Below are 20,919 nucleotides of genomic sequence, written 5' to 3'. Positions count from 1 at the left end.
GCTGCTTTCTCGTTCCATGTGCAAAGGCCGATGATATTCAAGTCCTGATGAATCGAGCGACTCTGTCAGATCTTGACGTGATGTTTGGTCTGAGCTTCCCGCCTGTAACTGCTCTACTTCTATAACCCTGTAAATCGAGATCAGAAAAGGATCAGAGGCAAACTGTTGTTTAATTTTCCTCTTTCCGAACCTAGGGGCAGTGAAGCTGATTTTCAGGCTCCAGCTGCTGCACAGGTTGGTTGAAAGGATCAGCAATAATGGCGGCTTTAATACCCACAAGTCCCCGCGCTCCAGAAAGCACTCTGTTGACTCTGAGTCCCGTGCCTGTGCTCATGGCCCCCGCGCTCTCCCTCCTGCTCTACAATCGCCCATCCCAATCGGTCCGCAACGCGCATGCTCAGCACACAAAACCCCGCGGTTGGAACACCGGGCGCGCATGCGGAGCTGCAACATCTGGTACTGGTGCGCGGCTCAGGTGGGGGCGAGTCGGTGTTTCGCCTCAGCCGCCAGGGCGGTGCGCATGCGCAGGACGACCCAACATTCCTCCCGTCAGCAATCACTCCCTCGTTTTTTTAATAAAAACAGAAACTGCTGGAAATACTCAGCAGGTCAGGCAGCATCTGTGGAGAGAGAAACAGAGTTAACGTTTCAGGTCGATGACCTTCCGTCAGAACTGCTTGTTCTTTAGTGTCAGCCAGTGGCTCAGTGGGTAGCACTCTTGCCTCTGATGTCAGAAAGTTGTGGGTTCAAGTCCCACTCCAGAAACTTGAGCACAAAAATCCAGGCTGACACTCCAGTGCAGTGCTGAGGGAGTGCGGCACTGTCGGAGGTGCTGTTTTTTGGAGGGGACATTAAACCGAGGCCTCGTCTGCTCTCTCAGGTGGATGTCAACGATCCTATGGCACTATTTGAATAAGAGTAGGGGAGTTATCCCTGGTGTCCTAGCCAATGTGTTTATCCCTCAATCAACATAACAAAACACACAGATTATCTGGTCATTATCACATTGCTGTTTGTGGGAGCTTGCTGTGCTCTAATTGGCTGCTGCGTTTCCTACATTACAACAGTGACTACACTTCATTGGCTGGAAAGTACTTTGGGACGTCCGGTGGTGGTGAAAGGCGCAATTTTAATGCAAGTCTTTCTTCCTTCACTGGTCTCACCAGCGACCTCTTCTGGCGGTTGGTTGATTGACAGCCGAGAGTCCGCGCATGCGCACACGGGACGCCGGTTTGGACCGAGTCTGGCACAGCGACCCCTCCCGGTCACCAAGGGTAATAACTGCGCATGCCCAGAGGAGACCAACCTCCTCCCCCACTCGGAGCTGCGCCTGCGCGGTCGGATCGTTCCGGACGGAGTCGGCGCTGGCGTTTCCGGGGAAAGGCCTTGGTGTCGGTTCCAGAATCGCGATCGGTGACGCAAAGTGAGTTTTCTCCGCTCCGATTGGGTGGAGAATGGCGCGGGGTGGATCGGGAGAGAATAGAGAGAAATAAAAAAACCTGAGTCCACGAGGCCCCGGACCGAGCGGTGGCAGTTGTACGGTGCACGTGACCTCCTCGGGGACACGTGACCCGGGCCCGCGGCCTGATTGACGGGAGCTTCCGACTAATAGGGAGCGAGCGGGGCGGGGCTGGGGGAGCGAGCCGGCGGCGGGTCCTCCAACCAATCGGGGAGCTCGAGAGGCGGGACTAGCGCCGGCTGATTGTCTGATCCGCAGGGCAGCGTGTCTCTTGTCCGGGGCCAGGGGAGGCTGTGGGCCTTTATTCCCCGCATTGGACACAAGGCCCTTTGGCTCACAACACACTGGCTCAGGTTTTAATAGAGACTTTTTAAATTCATCAATAAAAGCAGATAAGCCCCGTGCTTCTGTGGAACAAACTTTCTAATATTTTATAGAATCAGAGAATGGTTACAGCACAGAAGGAGGCCATTCAGCCAGTTGAGCCCGTGCCGGCTATCTGCAAGACCACTTCAGCTAGTCCCACTCCCCGCCCTATCCCTGTAACCGTGCAAATTTCTTTCCTTCAGGTACTCGAGGGGCCGAATGGCCAACTCCTGCTCCGATCTTCTATGTATCTATTATCCGAGGCGCAGGTAGGCCCCACAGCGGGGGCGGACCTGTGTGGAGTGAGGCGGTGATATAAAGCGAGGTGGTGGAACAGGTAAGCCCCACAGCAGCAGACCTGTGAGGAGCAGCGGCGGTGATATAAAGAGTGAGGCGGCGGAGTTTATAGGGTGTCTGTAATTCTTGTGAGACTTCCTGTGTCCCTGATAACCATGTGTGCGGGAAGTGTATCTAGCTGCAGCTACTGACAGAGCGCATTGCGGCGCTTGAGCTGCGAGTGGATACATACTGGAGCATTCGCGATGCTGAGGACATTGTGGATAGCACGTTTAGGGAGTTGGTCACACCGCAGGTAAAGGCTGCACAGGCAGGAAGAGAATGGTTGACCACCAGGCAGAGTAGTAGGCGCAGGCAGGTAGTGCAGGGGTCCCCTGTGACCATCCCCCTCTCAAACAGATATACCGCTTTGGATATTGTTGGGGAGGATGGCTTATCAGGGGAAGGCAGCAGCAGCCAACTTCCTGGCACCGTGGGTGGTTCTGCTGCACAGGACGGGAGGAAAAAGAGTGGGAGAGCTATAGTAATAAGGGATTCTATTGTAAGGGGAATAGATAGGCGTTTCTGCGGCCGCAAACGTGACTCCAGGATGGTATGTTGCCTTCCTGGTGCAAGGGTCAAGGATGTCTCAGAGCGGCTGCAGAACATTTTGGAAGGGGAGGGTGAACAGCCAATTGTCGTGGTGCATATATGTACCAACGATATAGGTAAAACAACGGGATGAGGTCCTAAAAGCTGAATATAGGGGGTTAGGAGGTAAATTAAAAAATATGTCCTCCAAGGTAGTAATCTCGGGATTGCTACCAGTGCCACGTGCTAGTCAGAGTAGAAATAGAAGGCTATTTCAGATGACTACGTGGCTAGAGGAATGGTGCAAGGGGGAGGGATTCAAATTCCTGGGACATTGGAACCGGTTCTGGGGGAGGTGGGGCTAGTACAAACCTGACGGTTTGCACCTGGGCAGGACCGGGACCAATGTCCTAGGGGGAGTGTTTGCTAGTGCTCTGGGGGAGGGTTTAAACTAAAATGGCAGGGGGTTGGGAACCTGAGCAGGGAGACAGAGGAAAGGGAAACAAGGATAGAAGCAAAAGACAGGAAGGAGAAAAACAAAGGTGGCGGTCAGAGAAATCATGGGTTTAAATCAAACATAGCCACAGTAAATAATAATTCTAAAAGGTGTAAGAGTGTTAAAAAAAACAAGCCTGAAGGCCTTGTGTCTTAATGCGAAGAGCATTCGTAATAAGGTGGATGAATTAGTTGCGCAAATAGAGGTAAACGGATATGATATGATTGGGATTCCGGAAACATGGCTCCAGGGTGACCAAGGCTGGGAACTCAACATCCAGGGGTATTCAATATTCAGGAAAGATAGGCAAAAAGGAAAAGGAGGTGGGGTAGCATTGCTTTTTAAAGAGGAGATTAACACAATTGAAAGGAAGGATATTAGCTCTGATGATATGGAATCTGTATGGGTAGAGCTAAGAAATACCAAGAGGCAGAAAACATTAGTGGGAGTGTTATACAGACTGCCAAACAGTAATGCGGAGGTTGGGGATGGCATTAAACATGAAATTAGAGACGCGTGCAATAAGGGCACAGCAGTTATCATGGGTGACTTTAATAAGAACATAAGAAATAGGAGCAGGAGTAGGCCAATCGGCCCCTCGAGCCTGCTCCGCCATTCAATAAGATCATGGCTGATCTGATCCTAACTGCCAATCCACTATCACATATAGATTGGGCTAACCAAATTAGTAACCATATACTGTGGAGGAGGAATTCCTGGAGTGTATACGGGATGGTTTCCAGGACCAATATGTCGAGGAACCAACTAGAGATCAGGCCAACTTAGACTGGGTATTATGTAATGAGAAAGGATTAATTAGCAATCTTGTTGTGCTAGGCCCCTTGGGTCAGAGCGATCATAATATGATAGAATTCTTCATTAAGATGGAGAGTGAAGTAGTTGACTCAGAGATTAGGGTGCTGAATTTAAATAAAGGAAACTACGATGGTATGAGGCGCGAGTTGGGTAGGATTGATTGGGGAATGTTACTCAAAGAGTTGACGGTGGATAGGCTATGCAAACATTCAAAGATCGCATGGATGAACTACAGAATTTGTTCATCCCTGTTTGCCATAAAAATAAAACAAAAAAGGTGACTCAACAGTGGCTAACAAGGGAAATTAGGGATACCATAAGATCCAAGGAGAGGACATATAAATTGGCCAGAAAAAGTAGTAAACCTGAGGATTGGGAGCATTTGAGGATTCAGCAAAGGAGGACAAAGGGATTAATTAAGAGGGGGAAAATAGAGTATGAGAGTAAGCTTTCAGGGAACATAAAAACTAACTGTAGATATGTGAAGAGAAAAAGATTGGTGAAGTCAAGCATAGGTCCCTTACAGTCAGAATCAGGGGAATTTATAATGGTGAACAAAGAAATGGCAGGCCAATTAAATACATACTTTGGTTCTGTCTTCACAAAGGAGGACACAAATAACCTCCCAGAGATGTCGGGGAACATAGGGTCTAATGAGAGGGAGGAACTGAAAGAAATCAGTATTTGTAGGGAAATGGTGTTAGGGAGATTGACGGGATTGAAGGCCGATAAATCCCCAGGGCCTGATAATCGACATCCTAGGGTACTTAAGGAAGTAGCCCTAGAAATAGTAGATGCATTGCTAGTCATCTTCCAAAATTCGATAGACTCTGGAACAGATCCCATGGATTGGAGGGTAGCTAATATTACCCCACTGTTCAAAAAAGGTGGTAGAGAGAAAACGAGGAATTATATCGGTCGTGGGGAAAATGCTAGAGTCCATTATAAAAGATGTAAGCAGAGCACTTGGAAAACAGTGACAGGATCGGACAAAGTCAACATGGATTTACAAAAGGTAAATCATGCTTGACTAATCTGGAATTTTTTGAGGATGTAACTGGTAGAATAGATAAGGGAGAACCAGTGGATGTGGTATATTTGGACTTTCAGAAGGCTTTCGATAAGGTACCGTATAAGAGATTAGCGTGTAAAGCTAAGGCACATGGGATTGGGGGCAAGGTACTGACTTTAATAGAGAACTGGTTGGCAGACAGGAAGCAAAAAGTTGGAATAAACAGGTCTTTTTCCGAGTGGCAGGCAGTGACTAGTGGGGTACCACAGGGATTGGTCCTAGGACCCCAGCTATTCACAATATATATAAATGATCTAGACGAGGGAACTAGATGTAACATCTCCAAGTTTGCAGACGACACAAAGCAGGGTGGACGTGTGTGAGGAGGATGCCGAAAAACTCCAGTATGATTTGGACAGGTTGGGTGATTAGGCAGAAGCATGGCAGATGCAGTATAATGTGGATAAATGCGAGGTTATCCACTTTGGTGGCAAAAAGCGGAAGGCAGATTATTATCTGAATGGCAATAGATTGGGAGAAGGGGAAGTGCAATGAGACCTGGGTGTCCTTGTGCACCAGTCGCTGAAGGTAAGCATGCAGGTGCAGCAGGCGGTTAAGAAGGCAAATGGTATGTTGGCCTTCGTAGCGAGAGGGTTTGAGTACAGGAACAAGGATGTCTTGCTGCAGTTGTACAGGGCCTTGGTGAGACAACATCTTGAGTATTGTGTGCAGTTTTGGTCGCTTTATCTGAGGAAGGATGTTCTTGCCGTGGAAGGAGTTCAACGAAGATTCACCAGGCTGATACCTTGGATGGCAGGAATGACGTATGAGAGATTGGGACGATTGGGCTTGTACTCACTGGAGTTTAGAAGAATGAGAGGGGATCTCATTGAAACTTATAAAATTCTGACAGGACTGTACAGACTAGATGCAGGAAGGATGTTCCCGAAGGTCGAGGAATCCAGAACCAGGGGTCACAGTCTAAGGATATGGGGTAAGCCATTTAGGACAGAAATGAGGAGGAATTTCTTCACCCAGAGAGTGGTGAACCTGTGGAATTCTCTACCACAGAAGGCAGTAGAGGCCAATACATTAAATATATTCAAGAAGGAGTTGGATATATTTCTTAAGACTAAAGGGATCAAGGGGTATGGGGAGAAAGCAGGGACTGGGTACTGAATTTTGATGATCAGCCATGATCGCATTGAATGGCGGAGCAGGCTAGAGGGGCCGAATGGCCTACTCCTGCTCCTATCTTCTATGTTTCTATGTTTGTATGTTGCGGTTTGAGCTGGAGTGGAGATGGAGGAGAAGCTGCTGGGTTTAACCCCCAGTACTTCTGAGCCCAGGAGGACCCAACAATTTCCAATGTGAGACTGTCAAGGGAGGTGGATCCTAGGGGAGATTAGGTTGTTAATCAGACACTGTCCGTACAATGTAAAAGAGTATTGTTTTAGGAACAAGTATTTCTGTACAGGCTTTTAATCCAGTTTACATCTACAGATTTGTTTTAATTCATTCTTGGGATTTGGGCGTAGCTCGCAAGAACAGCAAATATGGCCAATCCCCAGTTTCCCGTTGAGAAGGGGGTGGTGAGTCACCTTCTTGAACTACTGCAGTCCGTGTGGTGAAGGTATTCCCACAATGTTGTTCGGTAAGGAGTTCCAGGATTATGACCCAGCAACGAAGAATATATCTGAGTCAGGATGACGTGTGTGACTTGGAGGGGAACTTGGATGTGATGATGCTCCCATACAACAGCTGCCCTTGTCCTTCTAGGTGGTGGAGGTTGTGGGTTTTGGAGGTTCTATCAAAGTTCTGGTCGAGTTGCAGATGTATAAAGTTCCTTTCCTTCGCCCCCCTCCCGCTCCCCCTCCCACCTCTCTCTCTCCTCCCATAGAGGCCAGAGTCTTGTGTAGGCCCAGACCAGGTGGCGGATTCCCTTCCCTGGAGGACATTAGTGAACCAGTTGGGTATTTATGACAATCCGGCAGCTTTCATGGTCACTTTTTTCTAGTGCCGGCCCCACAATTGACCAGATTCATTGAGCTCAATTTCACAACCTGCCTTTGTTTTCTTGTGGGTTGTCTCTCACGCTCCCTGTTTTATATTAATTTTACAGGGCACTGGAAGGGGAGGATTTACAGACGGTAAGCTCAAACCAAACATCACTTCAAGATCTGACAGAGTCACTCGATCCATCGGATCTGAATATCATCGGCCTCTGAACATGGAAGCAAAAAGCACCGTTCACAGCGGGGAGAAACCGTACATGTGTTCTGTGTGTGGACGAGGCTTCAGCCGATCCTCTGGCCTATCGAGACACAGGCGCATTCACACCGGGGAGAGACTGTTCACCTGCTCTGAGTGTGGGAAGGGATTCACTAATTCATCCCACCTACTGACACACCAGCGAGTTCACACTGGGGAGAGGCCATTCACCTGCTCTGAGTGTGGGAAGGGATTCACTCGGTCATCTGACCTTCAGACACACCAGCGAATTCATACTGGGGAGAGGCCGTTCACATGCTCTGAGTGTGGGAAGGGATTCACTAATTCATCCAACCTGCTGAATCACCAGCGAGTTCACACTGGAGAGAGGCCGTTCACCTGCTCTGAGTGTGGGAAGGGATTCACTAATTCATCCAACCTGCTGAATCACCAGCGAGTTCACACTGGAGAGAGACCGTTCAACTGCTCTGAGTGTGGGAAGGGATTCACTCAGTCATCCCACCTACTGACACACCAGCGAGTTCACTCTGGGGAGAGGCCGTTCACTTGCTCTGAGTGTGGGAAGGGATTCACTAAGTCATCCAACCTGCTGAATCACCAGCGAGTTCACACTGGGGAGAGGCCATTCACCTGCTCTGAGTGTGGGAAGGGATTCACTCATTCATCCCACGTACTGACACACCAGCGAATTCACACTGGGGAGAGGCCATTCACTTGCTCTGAGTGTGGGAAGGGATTCACTAAGTCATCCAACCTGCTGAATCACCAGCGAATTCACACTGGGGAGAGGCCGTTCACCTGCTCTGAGTGTGGGAAGGGATTCACTCAGTCATCCACCCTGCTGAATCACCAGCGAGTTCACACTGGGGAGAGGCCGTTCACCTGCTCTGAGTGTGGGAAGGGATTCACGTATTCATCCAACCTGCTGAATCATCAGCATGTTCACACTGGGGAGAGGCGGTTCACCTGCTCTGAGTGTGGGAAGGGATTCACTAATTCATCCAACCTACTGAAACACCAGCGAGTTCACACTGGGGAGAGGCCATTCACCTGCTCTGAGTGTGGGAAGGGATTCACTCAGTCATCCCACGTACTGACACACCAGCGAGTTCACACTGACGAGAGACCGTTCAGGTGCTCTCACTGCGGGACTGGGTTCAGGCGATCATCTGAGCTCACTGTACACCAGCGCACTCACACTGGGGAGAGGCCGTTCACCTGCTCCGTTTGTGGGAAGGGATTCACTCTGGCATCCAAACTGCTGACACACCAGCGAGTTCACACTGGGGAGAGGCCGTTCTCCTGCTCCGTGTGTGGGAAGGGATTCACTCAGTCATCCAACCTACTGACACACCAGCGAGTTCACAAGTGACTGCAGGGGTTGGATTCTGCTGTTGTTGCTGCTGTTAATCACATTCAGGACTGAACCATGTTCATTCTGATAGTTGGGGGTTGTTTCTGCTGATGTTAATAACCCCTATAACTGGGCTGGAGTTTAATATTCTGGATAGATGTCAAATAAACTAGCTTTGTTTTAAACACATTATTGTAGATTTTCTTCTTTCCCACCTGAGTGTTTAGCATCACCTGGCTGGAGCGCAAAGGACAATCTGGGGGAGGATTGTACGGTGGGAACAGAACTCCAGCCTGGACACAGTCCTTCAGGGCCACACTGAGAGGGGCAAACGGCACTTTGGTCTTTCTTGTCTCTTCACTGACAGCAAAGTTGCCGTGCGGGTTAATCTCGAGGCGTGTGAGAAACGTGTCCCAGCCGCTCTCTGCCATGGTTCAGAGCTCCTAGGCATGGAACAGAAGGCTCCTTTAGGAATGTACCCCAGTGCTTTTTTTTTTAATGGCCTTATTAACCTGTGTTGCTACTTTTAGTGATTTGTGTATCTGTATCCCTGGATCCCTCTGCTCCTGCAGCCCATTTAGACTCTTAGGGAGAAATTCGGTGGCGCCGGGGCTAATTTTAGCGCCCCGAAAAAGTTAGCGCCCCTGCGCATTAAATTCAGTGGTAGCACCCCAGGCAGGAGGCAGGGTGCTACTGGAAGCGCTCCCCTCCCTCTTGAGGCACGACCAGTTAATTTCACGGCGCTTCATGTAACAGCGCCATGCCCGTCGGCACATAGCACCGTGTCATAGCAGACCTCCCTCCCTGATTAAAGGGGAGGGGCCTAGCTGGACCACCGGGGAGTGGGGTGTCAGATCAAGAGGAGCGCCGGGCTGTGCGATCGTGGCCGACACCCCGAAGAAGAAAGGGGGCAGGTGCTGGCTGTCGGCCAAAATAAAAAGTTGCCGCCCAACACCTGCCCTTTAAGTGGCATCGCCACGGCTGCAGAAAATACCCCTGACCCTGTCGGACATATCGTCCAGCGATAGGTCAAGGGTCGCAACCCAAGGTTGCAGCCGGGGTGCTGCGCATGGCGATGACGTCATTGCCGGCGGTGCAGTGCCGCAGGGAGCTACCGACTACCTCCGCCGCTAATCTGAATATCGCGGGAGGCACAAAGCATCCCAATTTCACCCCTTTGTCCAAGTAGTGAGCGGCCTCCTTATTCTTCCCACCAAAACACACCACCTCACACGGACCTATAGTGAAATTCATTAACACACCACCTCACACTGATCTATAGTGAAATTAATTAACACACACCCTCACACTGATCTACAGTGAAATTCATTAACACACCACCTCACACTGACCTACAGTGAAATTCATTAACACACCCCCTCACACTGATCAATGGTGAAATTCATTAACACACCGCCTCACACTGATCTACAGTGAAATTCATTAACACACCACCTCACACTGAACTATAGTGAAATTCATTAACACACCACCTCACACTGATCTACAGTGAAATTCATTAACACACCACCTCACACTGATCTATAGTGAAATTCATTAACACACCACCTCACACTGATCTACAGTGAAATTCATTAACACACCACCTCACACTGATCTATAGTGAAATTCATTAACACACCACCTCACACTGATCTATAGTGAAATTCATTAACACACCACCTCACACAGATCTACAGTGAAATTCATTAACACACCACCTCACACTGATCTAAAGTGAAATTCATTAACACCACCTCACACTGATCTACAGTGAAATTCATTTGCCAATTACACGCCCATTGTGAAATTTATTAATGTCTTCTTGCATTTTGTCTTCCTCAGTATTAACTCTACCTCCCAATTTGGTGTTATCGACAAACTTTGAAATTGTTCTTCTGATTCACGTGTCCAAATCGTTTATGTAAATGGTGAACAATAGTGATCCCAGTGCCGATCCCTGTGGAACACCACTTCCCACCTTTTGCCAGTCTGATTAGCTACTCTTAACCCCTACTCTCTGTTTTCTGTTTTGTGACCAGCTTGCTATCCATAACAGTATGTCAGATCGACAAGATGACCAAGGTCAGGCCGTGTGGAGTGAAGGGCCAGGCAGCAGAATGGATGGAAAGCTGGCTACAAAACAGAAATCAGAGGGTTGGAGTTAAGGGTAGTTTGTTGCAATCTTTCCATTCATTCTGTTGCCTGGCCCTTGACTCCACACGGCCTGACCGTGGTCATCTTGTAGACCGTACATACTGCAGACACAGTGCACCAGTGGTGGAGGGGGTGGATATTGAGTCCTGTGGCAGGGGTGCTGATGAAGTGGATTTCTCTGTCCGTGAGTTTTGAGGCATCGCTGGCTGCGTTTTTTACCTCTTTTCACCTTTAAAAAAAACCTTGCTGCCAGTTTATTAAAGCCATTAACAGCCGCTCGGGTGGGACACACCAATAAATGAGTCCTTGTTTCCCTCAGAATGACAGGCCTGAACCTGAGTTAGAAAACATTTAGTAATTAAACCAGACTGGGCGGGGCCTGAGGTGCGAGTTAGTAACGGAAAATTGGTGGCCAGCGTACTTCACACCAGGGCTGAGGACCCGGGGACTTGGGTTTCTGTGTCATTTATTGATTAATTTTGTTTATTGCTGAATCTCAATCAGAGTGGCGGGTCATCTTGCTGTCTGACGGAGGCGTGGGTCCCCAATGGAGGGCTCTCTATGCGGAAGTCCTTCCCAGCACCATTGGGGATCTGGGGTGGAGACTGTTGCAGGGAGCTGTCGTGTGCAACAGTTTAAGCTCCTTTCCGGACTCCAAGGTCAGATGTGTTTTCTGTGGCCTAGAGGAGTCCACGTGCCGTGTATATATTCAGTGTGAGAGGTTGCAGCCCCTGTATAGTTCCCTGAAGGGGCTGCTCCGCAACTCTTGGTTACACTTTAGCCCCACACTCCTAATCTTTGGCCGCCTGGTGCGGAGTGGGGGTGGGTAAGTGGGAGGATCTTCTCCTGGACCTGCTCTTGGGCCTGGTGAAAACAGCAATTTGTAGGCCCTGGATGGGCAGGGCCCATGGGGGTCACTCTGGCTGCCTGCCTCTCTCCCGTGGTCTTGTCCCTGCCCGGGTGGCCCTGGAGAGGGAGCAGGCGGTGTCCACCGGTTCACTTGATACCTTCCTCGACCGGTGGACACGGAAGGTATCAAGATGCGATAATCGATCCTCACAATCACATTGTGATTTAATTATTAATTGTGTGTGTGTCACAAATCCATTTCTTCTATTTTGATACAAAAGTTCTACTAGACATGTTAAACTACTAGTTATTTAATCAGGGCTGCAGCTGCTGAAAGGTTGACTGTACTGAGGTTTGTGGCCAGAGCTGGCAGACGTGTTGTTCTGAAGTCTGATGTCTCACACCTGAAGAGTCTGTTTATGTCATGTTGTAATGACCTTTTTCTGTTGCCTGGTGTCAGAAATAGAAATCAAAGGAAGATGATGCCCCACTCTGTTAATCAACTCTTTGACACATTTCCATTTCTTAATTTACAAAGATCACAACTCCATTAGTGAACAATGGATTGCCAGTCTGCCACTTTTTAGTGAGGCTTGAAAGGATTTGCTGTGAAGCTACACCTGCCCATCTGTCTGTGTGTCACTGTGTTTGGATTGTGTTAGACAACAGTCCTAATATCTCGCCTACATCCATTACAATTTTTGAAATGTTAGATTGTACTTGGAAGAAGTTGAATTTGAATCTAACAATTCTGAAATTGGGAGCTTTTAATGATTTCTGTTTTTCACATAACTATATAGCGATGTGATCATTCAAGGCAAATTAAAAGATGGTGCTATTTACTGAACACAACTGAATAATTCTACAAGGATGCTATCGCAGTCTTCCTCAGTATTAACTACACCCCCCAATTTAGTGTCATCAACAAATTTTGAAATTGTACTGATTCCCAAGTCCAAATCATTCATGTAAATGGTGAACAACAGTGGTCCCAGCACCGATCCCCGTGGAACACCACTTCCCACCTTCCGCCCGTCTGAGTAAATACCTTTAACTCATCCCGTCACTATTACTGGACTTGTCTCCATTCCCGTGCCGAGGGGATTGCTGTACCAGATGGGAGGGGCAACATTAGGGGACTCTCGATTCTCCACCAATTCCCATTCCCCTTTCTGGTGAATAATGGAGGTGCCACTGTGTGTAATGTGCAAGTCAGTAAGAGTTGTCAGCGAGGATTAATCAGCACTTTCTAATTGGAGATGATAATCAATGGAATCTTTCAGACAATGAATTGTAGATTTTATAGCAAAGATTAATATACGATTGAAGTAAAAGTTCATAATTTTATTGTAAAATATTTCAGGGACACATCAGAAATTAAGGGGAAAGATCAGACAGCAGTACTTAAAGGGACACTGCAGCCCCAACAACTCAATCAGCTATATATCCAGAATATTAAAATCCAGCCCAGTTATAGGGGTTATTAACATCAGCAGAAACAAACCCCAACTGTCAGAATGAACATGGTTCAGTCCTGGATGTGATCAACAACAGCAATAACAGCAGAATCAAACCTCTGCAGTCACTTGTGAACTTGCTGGTGTCTCAGCAGGTTGGATGACCGAGTGAATCCCTTCCCACACTCAGAGCAGGTGAATGGCCTCTCCCCGGTGTGAACTCGCTGGTGTGTCAGCAGGGTGGATGACTTGAGTGAATCCCATCCCACACTCAGAGCAGGTGAATGGCCTCTCCTCAGTGTGAATGTGCTGGTGTCTCAGGTGGTCAGAGGAATTAGTGAATCCCTTCCCACATTCGGAGCAGGTGAACGGCCTCTCCCCGGTGTGACTGCAGTGATGAGTTTCCAGCTGGGACGGGGAGCTAAATCCCTTCCCACAGTCCCCACATTCCCACAGTTTCTCCGTGGTGTGGGTGTCCTTGTGTCTCTCCAGGCTGGACAATCGGTTGAAGCCGCATCCACACACACATGTACGGTTTCTCCCCGCTGTGAACGGTGCGATGTTTTTTCAGACTGTGTAACTGGTTAAAGCTCTTTCCACAGTCAGTGCACTGGAACACTCTCACTCGGGTGTGTGTGTCTCGGTGCTTTTCCAGTCACACCGATCTTTGAAATCTTTTCCCACAGACAGAACAGGCAAACATTTCTCCTTCCACATTCAAAGGCCGATGATATTCCCTGTAAAAGCAGTTTACAAAAGATATCACTGTAAGTTCAGGATTAAAATTCAGAACAGATAATTCTAGTTTCTATGGAACATTCTCTCCTCTCTTATTACATAGAATTACACAGATTGTACAGCACAGAAACAGGCCATTCGGCCCAACTGGTCCATGTGGTGTTTATGCTCCACATGAGCCTCCTCCCATCTCTCTTCATCTCACCCTATCAGCATCTCCTTCTATTCCTTTCTCCCATGTGTTTATCCAGCTTCCCCTTAAATACATCCATGCTCTTCGCCTCAACTACTCCCTGTGGCAGCAAGTTCCACATTCTCAGCACCCTCTGGGTGAAGGAGTTTAATCTAAATAGGACTTTCCTGGGCAGCCAATGAGCACTGCTGCCTCTTTTGTGCATTTCCTGGTGAGGCGAAACAGTTGATATTTTCTGATCAAAAAGAGCTGAGCTCGGCAGCATTAGTCCTGTTTTGCCTCCTTTGGAGACCAGGTGTACGAGCAGAGTGAGTGCAGTCTTCACAGCAACCGCAATAAAATTGTTACAGTTGTGAAGGAACTTTGTGTCAGTGCACTGGACCACAAACAAAATATGTGTGTCGATTGTTGTCTTATTACCCTACTGTAAAGTGCCTTGAGATGTTTTAAAAGCTCTATATAAAGATAAATTGTTGTTGGTGTATAGAGAACTCTGTTGAAATTTAGTGAAATGATCAATAACCAAGGAAGATAATTTCTTTGTTTGGTTCTGTTAGTTTTCATAGAATCATGGAAAAGTACAGCACGAAGGAGGCCATTCGGCCCATCGTGCCTGTGCTGGCTCTTAGAAAGAGCACTCGTGCTTCGTCCCACATCCCTGCTTGTTGTCCATAACCCTGTAAGATCCTCATCCTCAAGGACCCGCCCAACTCCCTTTTAAAACCATTGATGGAATCAGCTCATGACCTTTTCAGGTCGAGCGTTCCAGATCCTGACAACTCTCTGAGTTTTATTCAATTCTTACCACAGTTGCCTTCTGTGAAGGTTTAATAATAAATGCATTTTGCTATGAAAGCAATTAAAACATTCCAGTATATAAATAGACAGATGCATCAAAATATTAAAATTGTGGGAGGGAGGGCAGTGCTCGCCAGGGCCCAATAAACAATGGAATTCTTGTTTCCCAACCCAATGCTCAGAAGATGAAGTCCCAGAGCTGCCTCTGGCTCGGTTCCACCTGCCCTATTCTGACAAGCTGAGGTGTTGGTCAGTGCACTGTGATTGCCCTGTGGGCAGAAAATGGCAAATATAGAAATATGACCAAAATAACACATTTTAACCCCAAAGCTGTAAATCCCCGTCCCACACACTCTCCCGCCTCCCTGTGCTGAAATCCAAACCCATCGCACCATCTCCAACATTTCTTTCCTCCACTCCCAGTTTTCTCCCTCCCTCTGCTCTGGTTGGGTTCAGTTCTACACCCGTTGTGTGCAGAGTGAGAATAAAATCAATGAGTCAATGATTGTCTCTCCTGGTCACTGGGACCCTGAAACCTTCAGTTCTCCACCTGCTGTGTGCAGAGTGAGAATAAAATCAATGAGTCAATGATTGTCTCTCCTGGTCACTGGGACCCTGAAGCCCAGCCCACTCTCTGTTCCTGTACCAAGATGGCCGCACATGCACCGTGTTGCAGGTGGAACCGGTCTGTCTTTCCTCCACCAAGATGGCGGCGCCTAACCCGGGCCTGTCACCGAGAAAAAGCCTCACCGCTGCCATCCGGCGGAACACATTCGGCCGCTGGATCTCATTCGGGCCTGAGACCATTCTCCAACTTTATAAATTCTGCGGTGCGGCCTACCCAGTTTATTAATCTCCCAGCCCCGCTCCCGCCGACCTGCATCTCCGCCCGGCGACCGTGCGGGGCTTTCTCTGTAAAGTCGGTGAGGGACATGTGACCCGAGCCCGGGGCCTGATTGATGGGAGCTTCCGACCAACAGGGAGCGAGCCAGCGGCGGTTCCTCCAACCAATCGGGGAGCCCGAGGGGCAGGACTAGCAGCACCCAGTGGGCGGGGCTGGAGGAGCGAGCCGGCAGCGGGTCCTCCAACCAATCGGAGAGCCCAAGGCGTGGGACTAGCGGCACCCAGTAGGCGGGGCTGGAGGAGCGAGCCGGCGGCTGGTCCTCCAACCAATCGGGGAGCCCGAGGGGCGGGACTAGCGCCGGCTGATTGTCTGATCCGCAGGGCAGCGAGTTTCTCCAGTCCCTTGTTCAGGGCGCGGGGCCAGGGGAGGCTGTGGGCCTTTATTACCCGCATTGGACACAAGGCTCTTTGTCTCACAACACACTGGCTCAGGTTTTAATAGAGACTTTTTAAATTCATCAATAAAAGCAGATAAACCCCGTGCTTCTGTGGAACAAACTTTTTAATATTTGGGAGTAAAAGTACAAGTTTTTTTCCCTCCGTGGAATTTATTATTAGTTTCAGGAAACAACAACGCCTTCAATGTAGTAAAACATCCCAAGGCTCTTCACAGGAGCATTAGAAAACAAAATTTGACACCGAGCCACATAAGGAGATATTCGGGCAGATGACCAAAAGCTTGGTCAAAGAAGTAGGTTTTAAGGAGCATCTTAAAGAAGGAGAGAGAGAGATAGAGAGATGGAGAGGTTTAGGGAAGGAATTCCAGAGCTCAGGGCCCAGGCAGCTGAAGGCACGGCCGCCAATGGTGGAGCGATTAAAATCGGGAATGCTCAAGAGGCCGGAATTAGAGGAGCGCAAATATCTCGGAAGGTTGTAGGGGCTGGAAGAGATTACAGAGATAGGGAGGGGCAAGGCCGTGGAGGGATTTGAAAACAAGGCTGAGAATTTTAAGGATCAGACACTTGAGGAAAAGCAGGGAGTGGGGGAGGGTCAAACCCTTATGGGACAGGGTCGCTTATTCTGTTCTGCGACAGCTACTGGGACAGACTGTATCTCCCCTCTCCTCCACACAGGGATTTGTGGTAGTTAAAGGGACAGCGATTCTTCTTGTTCTGCGAGATTGTAATTAAAGGGACACTACTCTGAGATGGCTATGAATCTTTAGTGTCGCCAGCCTTTCTAAAACATTTTCCTTTCTTTGAGGATCTGTATGAACTCGCTGGTGACTCAGCAGGTTGGATGAACTCTGAAACCTCTTTGCACAGTCAGAACATTTAAAGGGTCTCTCATCGGTTCTGGGACAGGAGGGATCTGGTTAACAGTGATCACAATATCATTAGGTTTAAAGTAGTTATGGAAAGGGACAAAGAAGAATCAATGGTGAAAATACCCAACTGGAAGAGAGCCAATTTCAGTGATTTGAGAAGGGATCGAGCACAGGTGGACTGGAAACAAAGATTGTCCAGGAAAACAGTGAATGACCAATGGCAGGTCTTCAAGGCTGAGATAGTTCAGGTACAAACCAAGCATATTCCCATAAGGAGGGAAGATGGGCCATCCAAAGCTAGAGCTCCTGATGACAAAGGACATCAAGGTTAGAATAAAACAGAAAAAGGAGGTTTACGACAAATGTCAGGTACAGAATACAGTCAAAAACCAGGAGAATACAGAGAGTGCAGGGGAAATTGAAACAGGATATAAGGGCAAAGAGAGAATATGAGAAAAGATTAGCGGGTAACATAAAAGAGAACCCAAAAATCTTCTATAAACATATGAAAAGTAAAAGGATAGTTAAAGGAATGGTAGGGCCGATTCGGGACCAAATAGGAGCTCATCATACAGAGGCAGAGGGCATGGCTGAGGTACTGAATGAGTACTTAGCATCTGTCTCCACAAAAGAGGATGAAATTCATGTCGCAGTAGAGGAGAGGGGAGTAGAGAAATTGGATAAAAATGGATAGAAAGGAGGTGCTAAATAGGTTGTCATCACTCAAAGTTAACAAGTCACCCGGTCCAGATGTGATGCATCCTAGATTGCAGAGGGAAGCTAGGGTGGAGACAGCAGAAGCTCTGACCACAATCTTTCAATGTCCCTCAGATATATGGGAGTGGTGACAGAGGACTGGAGGATTGCAAATGTTACACCCCTGGTTAAAAAAGGGGAGAGGGATAAACCTGGTAATTACAGGCCAATCATTCTAATGTCAGTGTGGGTGAACGACTAGAGACCATTGTCAAGGACAAAATTAATTCTCACTTGGAGAAGCATGGGTTAATAAGGGACAGCCAGTATGGATTTGTTAAAGGTAAATCGTGTCTGACTAACCTGATTGAGTTATTTGATGAAGTAACAGAGGGTTGATGAAGGTAGTGCAGTAGATGTTATATATATGGACTTTCAAAAGGCTTTTGATAAAGTACCATGTAAGAGACTTACTCTGAAAATAGAAGCAGAGGGAATTAAAGGGCTGATGGTAATTTGGGTATATAATTAGCTAAGGGAGAGGAGACAGTGAGCAGTGCTGAGGGATGTTTTTCTGACTGGAGGGAAGTATGCAGTGGGCTCCCCCAGGGGTCGGGATTAGGACCATTGCTTTTCTTGTTGTATATAACTGACCTGGACTTGGGTATAGGTGTACAATTTTGAAGTTTACGGATGATACAAAACTTGGCAACGTAGTAAATAGTGAGTATAGTAGTAGCAGACTTCAGAAGGACAGAGACAGACTGTGAAATGAGCAGACACAAGGCAGATGGAATTAAATGAGGATAAGTGTGAAGTGATGCAGTTTGGGAGAAATAGGGAGAGGCCGTATAATCTAAATGGGACTATTTTGAGGGGGTGCAAGAGCAGAGGGACCTGGGGGTCCATATTCACAAGTCTTTGAAAGTGCCACGGCAAGTTGGTGAGGCGGTTCAGAAAGCATATGGGATACTTGGCTTTGCAAATAGGGCCATTGAATACAAAAACAAGGAAGTTACACTAAACCTTTACAAATCACTAGTTAGGAACATAGGACAGGAGGAGGCCATTCAGCCCCTCGAGCCTGTTCCGCCATTCAATGAGATCATGGCTGACCTGCGACCTAACTCCATACACCCGCCTTTGGCCCATATCCCTTAATACCTTTGGGTAACAAAAACCTATCAATCTCAGATTTAAAATTAACAATTGATCTCCCATCAATTGCCATTTGCGGAAGTGAGTTCCAAACCTCTACCACCCTTTGTGTGTAGAAGTGTTTCCTAATTTCATTCCTGAAAGGTCTGGCTCTAATTTTTAGACTATGTCCCCAGTCCTAGGATCCCCAACCAGCGGAAATAGTTTCTCTCTATCTACCCTATCTGTTCCCCTTAATATCCTGAAAACTTCGATTAGATTACCCCTTAATCTTCTAAATTCTAGGGAATACAACCCTAATTTGTGTAATCTCTCCTCGTAAGTTAACCCTTGAAGTCCAGGTATCATTCTGGTAAACCTACGCTGCACTCCCTCCAAGGCCAATATATCCTTCCTAAGGTGTGATGCCCAGAACTGCTCACAGTGCTCCAGGTGTGGTCTAACCAGGGTTTTGTACAGCTGCAGGGTTTTGGCCTCAGCTGGAGTCTTGTGTACAGTTCTGGGCACCACACTTTAGGAAGGATGTCAAGGCCTTGGAGAGGGTGCAGAGGAGGTTGACCAGGATGGTACCAGGAATGAGGGACTTCAGTTATGTGGAGAGATTGGAGAAGCTGGGATTGTTCTCCTTAGAGCAGAGAAAGTTAAGAGGAGACCTAATAGAGGTGTTCAAAATGATGAGGGGTTTTGATCGAGCAAGTAGGGAGAAACTGTTCACTCTGGCAAGTGGGTCGGTAACCAAAGGTCACAGATTTAAAATAGTTGCTAAAAGAACTAGAGGGAAATGAGGGGAATTGTTTTCACACAGAGGGTTGTTAAGATCTGGAACGCACCATCTGAAAGGATGCTGGAATCAGGTTTCACAGGAACTTTCAAATGGTAATTGGACATGCCCTTGAAGAGGACTAGTTTGCAGAGTTCTGGGGATAAAGCTTGGGTTTGGGACTAAATTGGACAGCTCTTTCAAAGAGCCGGCACAGACAGGATGGGCCGAATCACCTCCTTCTGTGCTGTTAGATTCTATGATCAGTGTGAAGACGCTGGTGTCCCTTAAGGTTCTTAGAGCTTTTAAAGCTCTTCCCACAGTCTGAACATTTAAAGGGTCTCTCGTCAGTGTGAACAAGCTGGTGTGACAGGAGGGTGGATGACTGAGTGAATCCCTTCCCACACACGGAGCAGGTGAACGGTCTCTTCCCAGTGTGTAGGTGTTGGTGTCTCTTCAGCTCCCCGGAGCTTTTAAAGATCATCCCACAGTCAGAACATTTAAAGGGTCTCTCGTCAGTGTGAACAAGCTGATGTGCCAGCAGGTTGGATGACTGAGTGAATCCCTTCCCACACACAGAGCAGGTGAACGGCCTCTCCCCAGTGTGTAGGTGTTGGTGTCTCTTCAGCTCCCCGGAACGTTTAAAGCTCTTCCCACAGTCAGAACAGTTAAATGGTCTCTCATCAGTGTGAACAAGCTGGTGTCTCAGCAGGGTGGAGGACTTCAGGAATCCCTTCCCACATACGGAGCATGTGAACAGACTTTCCACAGTGTGAACAAGCTGGTGTCCCTTCAGATCCCCAGAGCTTTTAAAGCTCTTCCCACAATCAGGACAGTTAAACGGCCTCTCATCAGTGTGAACAAGTTGGTGTCTCTTCAGCTCCCCGGAGCTTTTAAAGCTCTTCCCACAGTCAGAACATTTAAAGGGTCTCTCGTCAGTGTGAACAAGCTGGTGTGTCTGCAGGTTGGATGACTGAGTGAATCCCTTCCCACACACAGCGCAGATGAATATCCTCTCCCCAGTGTGGAGGCGCTGGTGTTGCTTGAGCTCCCGGTGGCTTTTAAAACTCTTCCCACACTCAGAACATTTAAAGGGTCTTTCGTTAGTGTGAACTCGCTGGTGTTGCTTCAGATACTGGGGGCTTTTAAAGCTCATGCCACAGTTAGGACACTGAAATGGTCTCTCATCAGTGTGAACAAGCTGGTGGTGTCTCTTCAGTTCCCCGGGGCTTTTAAAGCTCTTCCCACAGTCAGAACATTTAAACGACCTCTCCCCAGTGTGAACAAGCTGGTGTCCCTTCAGTTCCCCGGAGCTTTTAAAGCTCTTCCCACAGTCAGGAC

The 20,919-nt window shown here is 48.0% G+C and overlaps 1 protein-coding gene across 1 annotated transcript in view; it reads left to right on the top strand.

The window, feature by feature from the left end:
* The window catches only part of LOC147093394 (uncharacterized), a 179,257-nt gene extending 170,466 nt beyond the window's left edge, over positions 1-8,791 (top strand). Inside the window, 1 exon segment of the mRNA XM_085974203.1 lies at positions 7,254-8,791. Coding sequence (XP_085830329.1) covers positions 7,254-8,620 — 1,367 coding nt within the window. The 3' untranslated portion in view covers positions 8,621-8,791.
* Positions 8,792-20,919: the final 12,128 nt, after the last annotated feature.

Source organism: Somniosus microcephalus, unplaced genomic scaffold, assembly GCF_052327205.1.
Source record: "Somniosus microcephalus isolate GS21.2 unplaced genomic scaffold, FLI_Smic_1.0 unresolved_chr1, whole genome shotgun sequence".
Taxonomy (NCBI): domain Eukaryota; kingdom Metazoa; phylum Chordata; class Chondrichthyes; order Squaliformes; family Somniosidae; genus Somniosus; species Somniosus microcephalus.
This window is presented reverse-complemented; position numbering and strand designations above follow the sequence as displayed.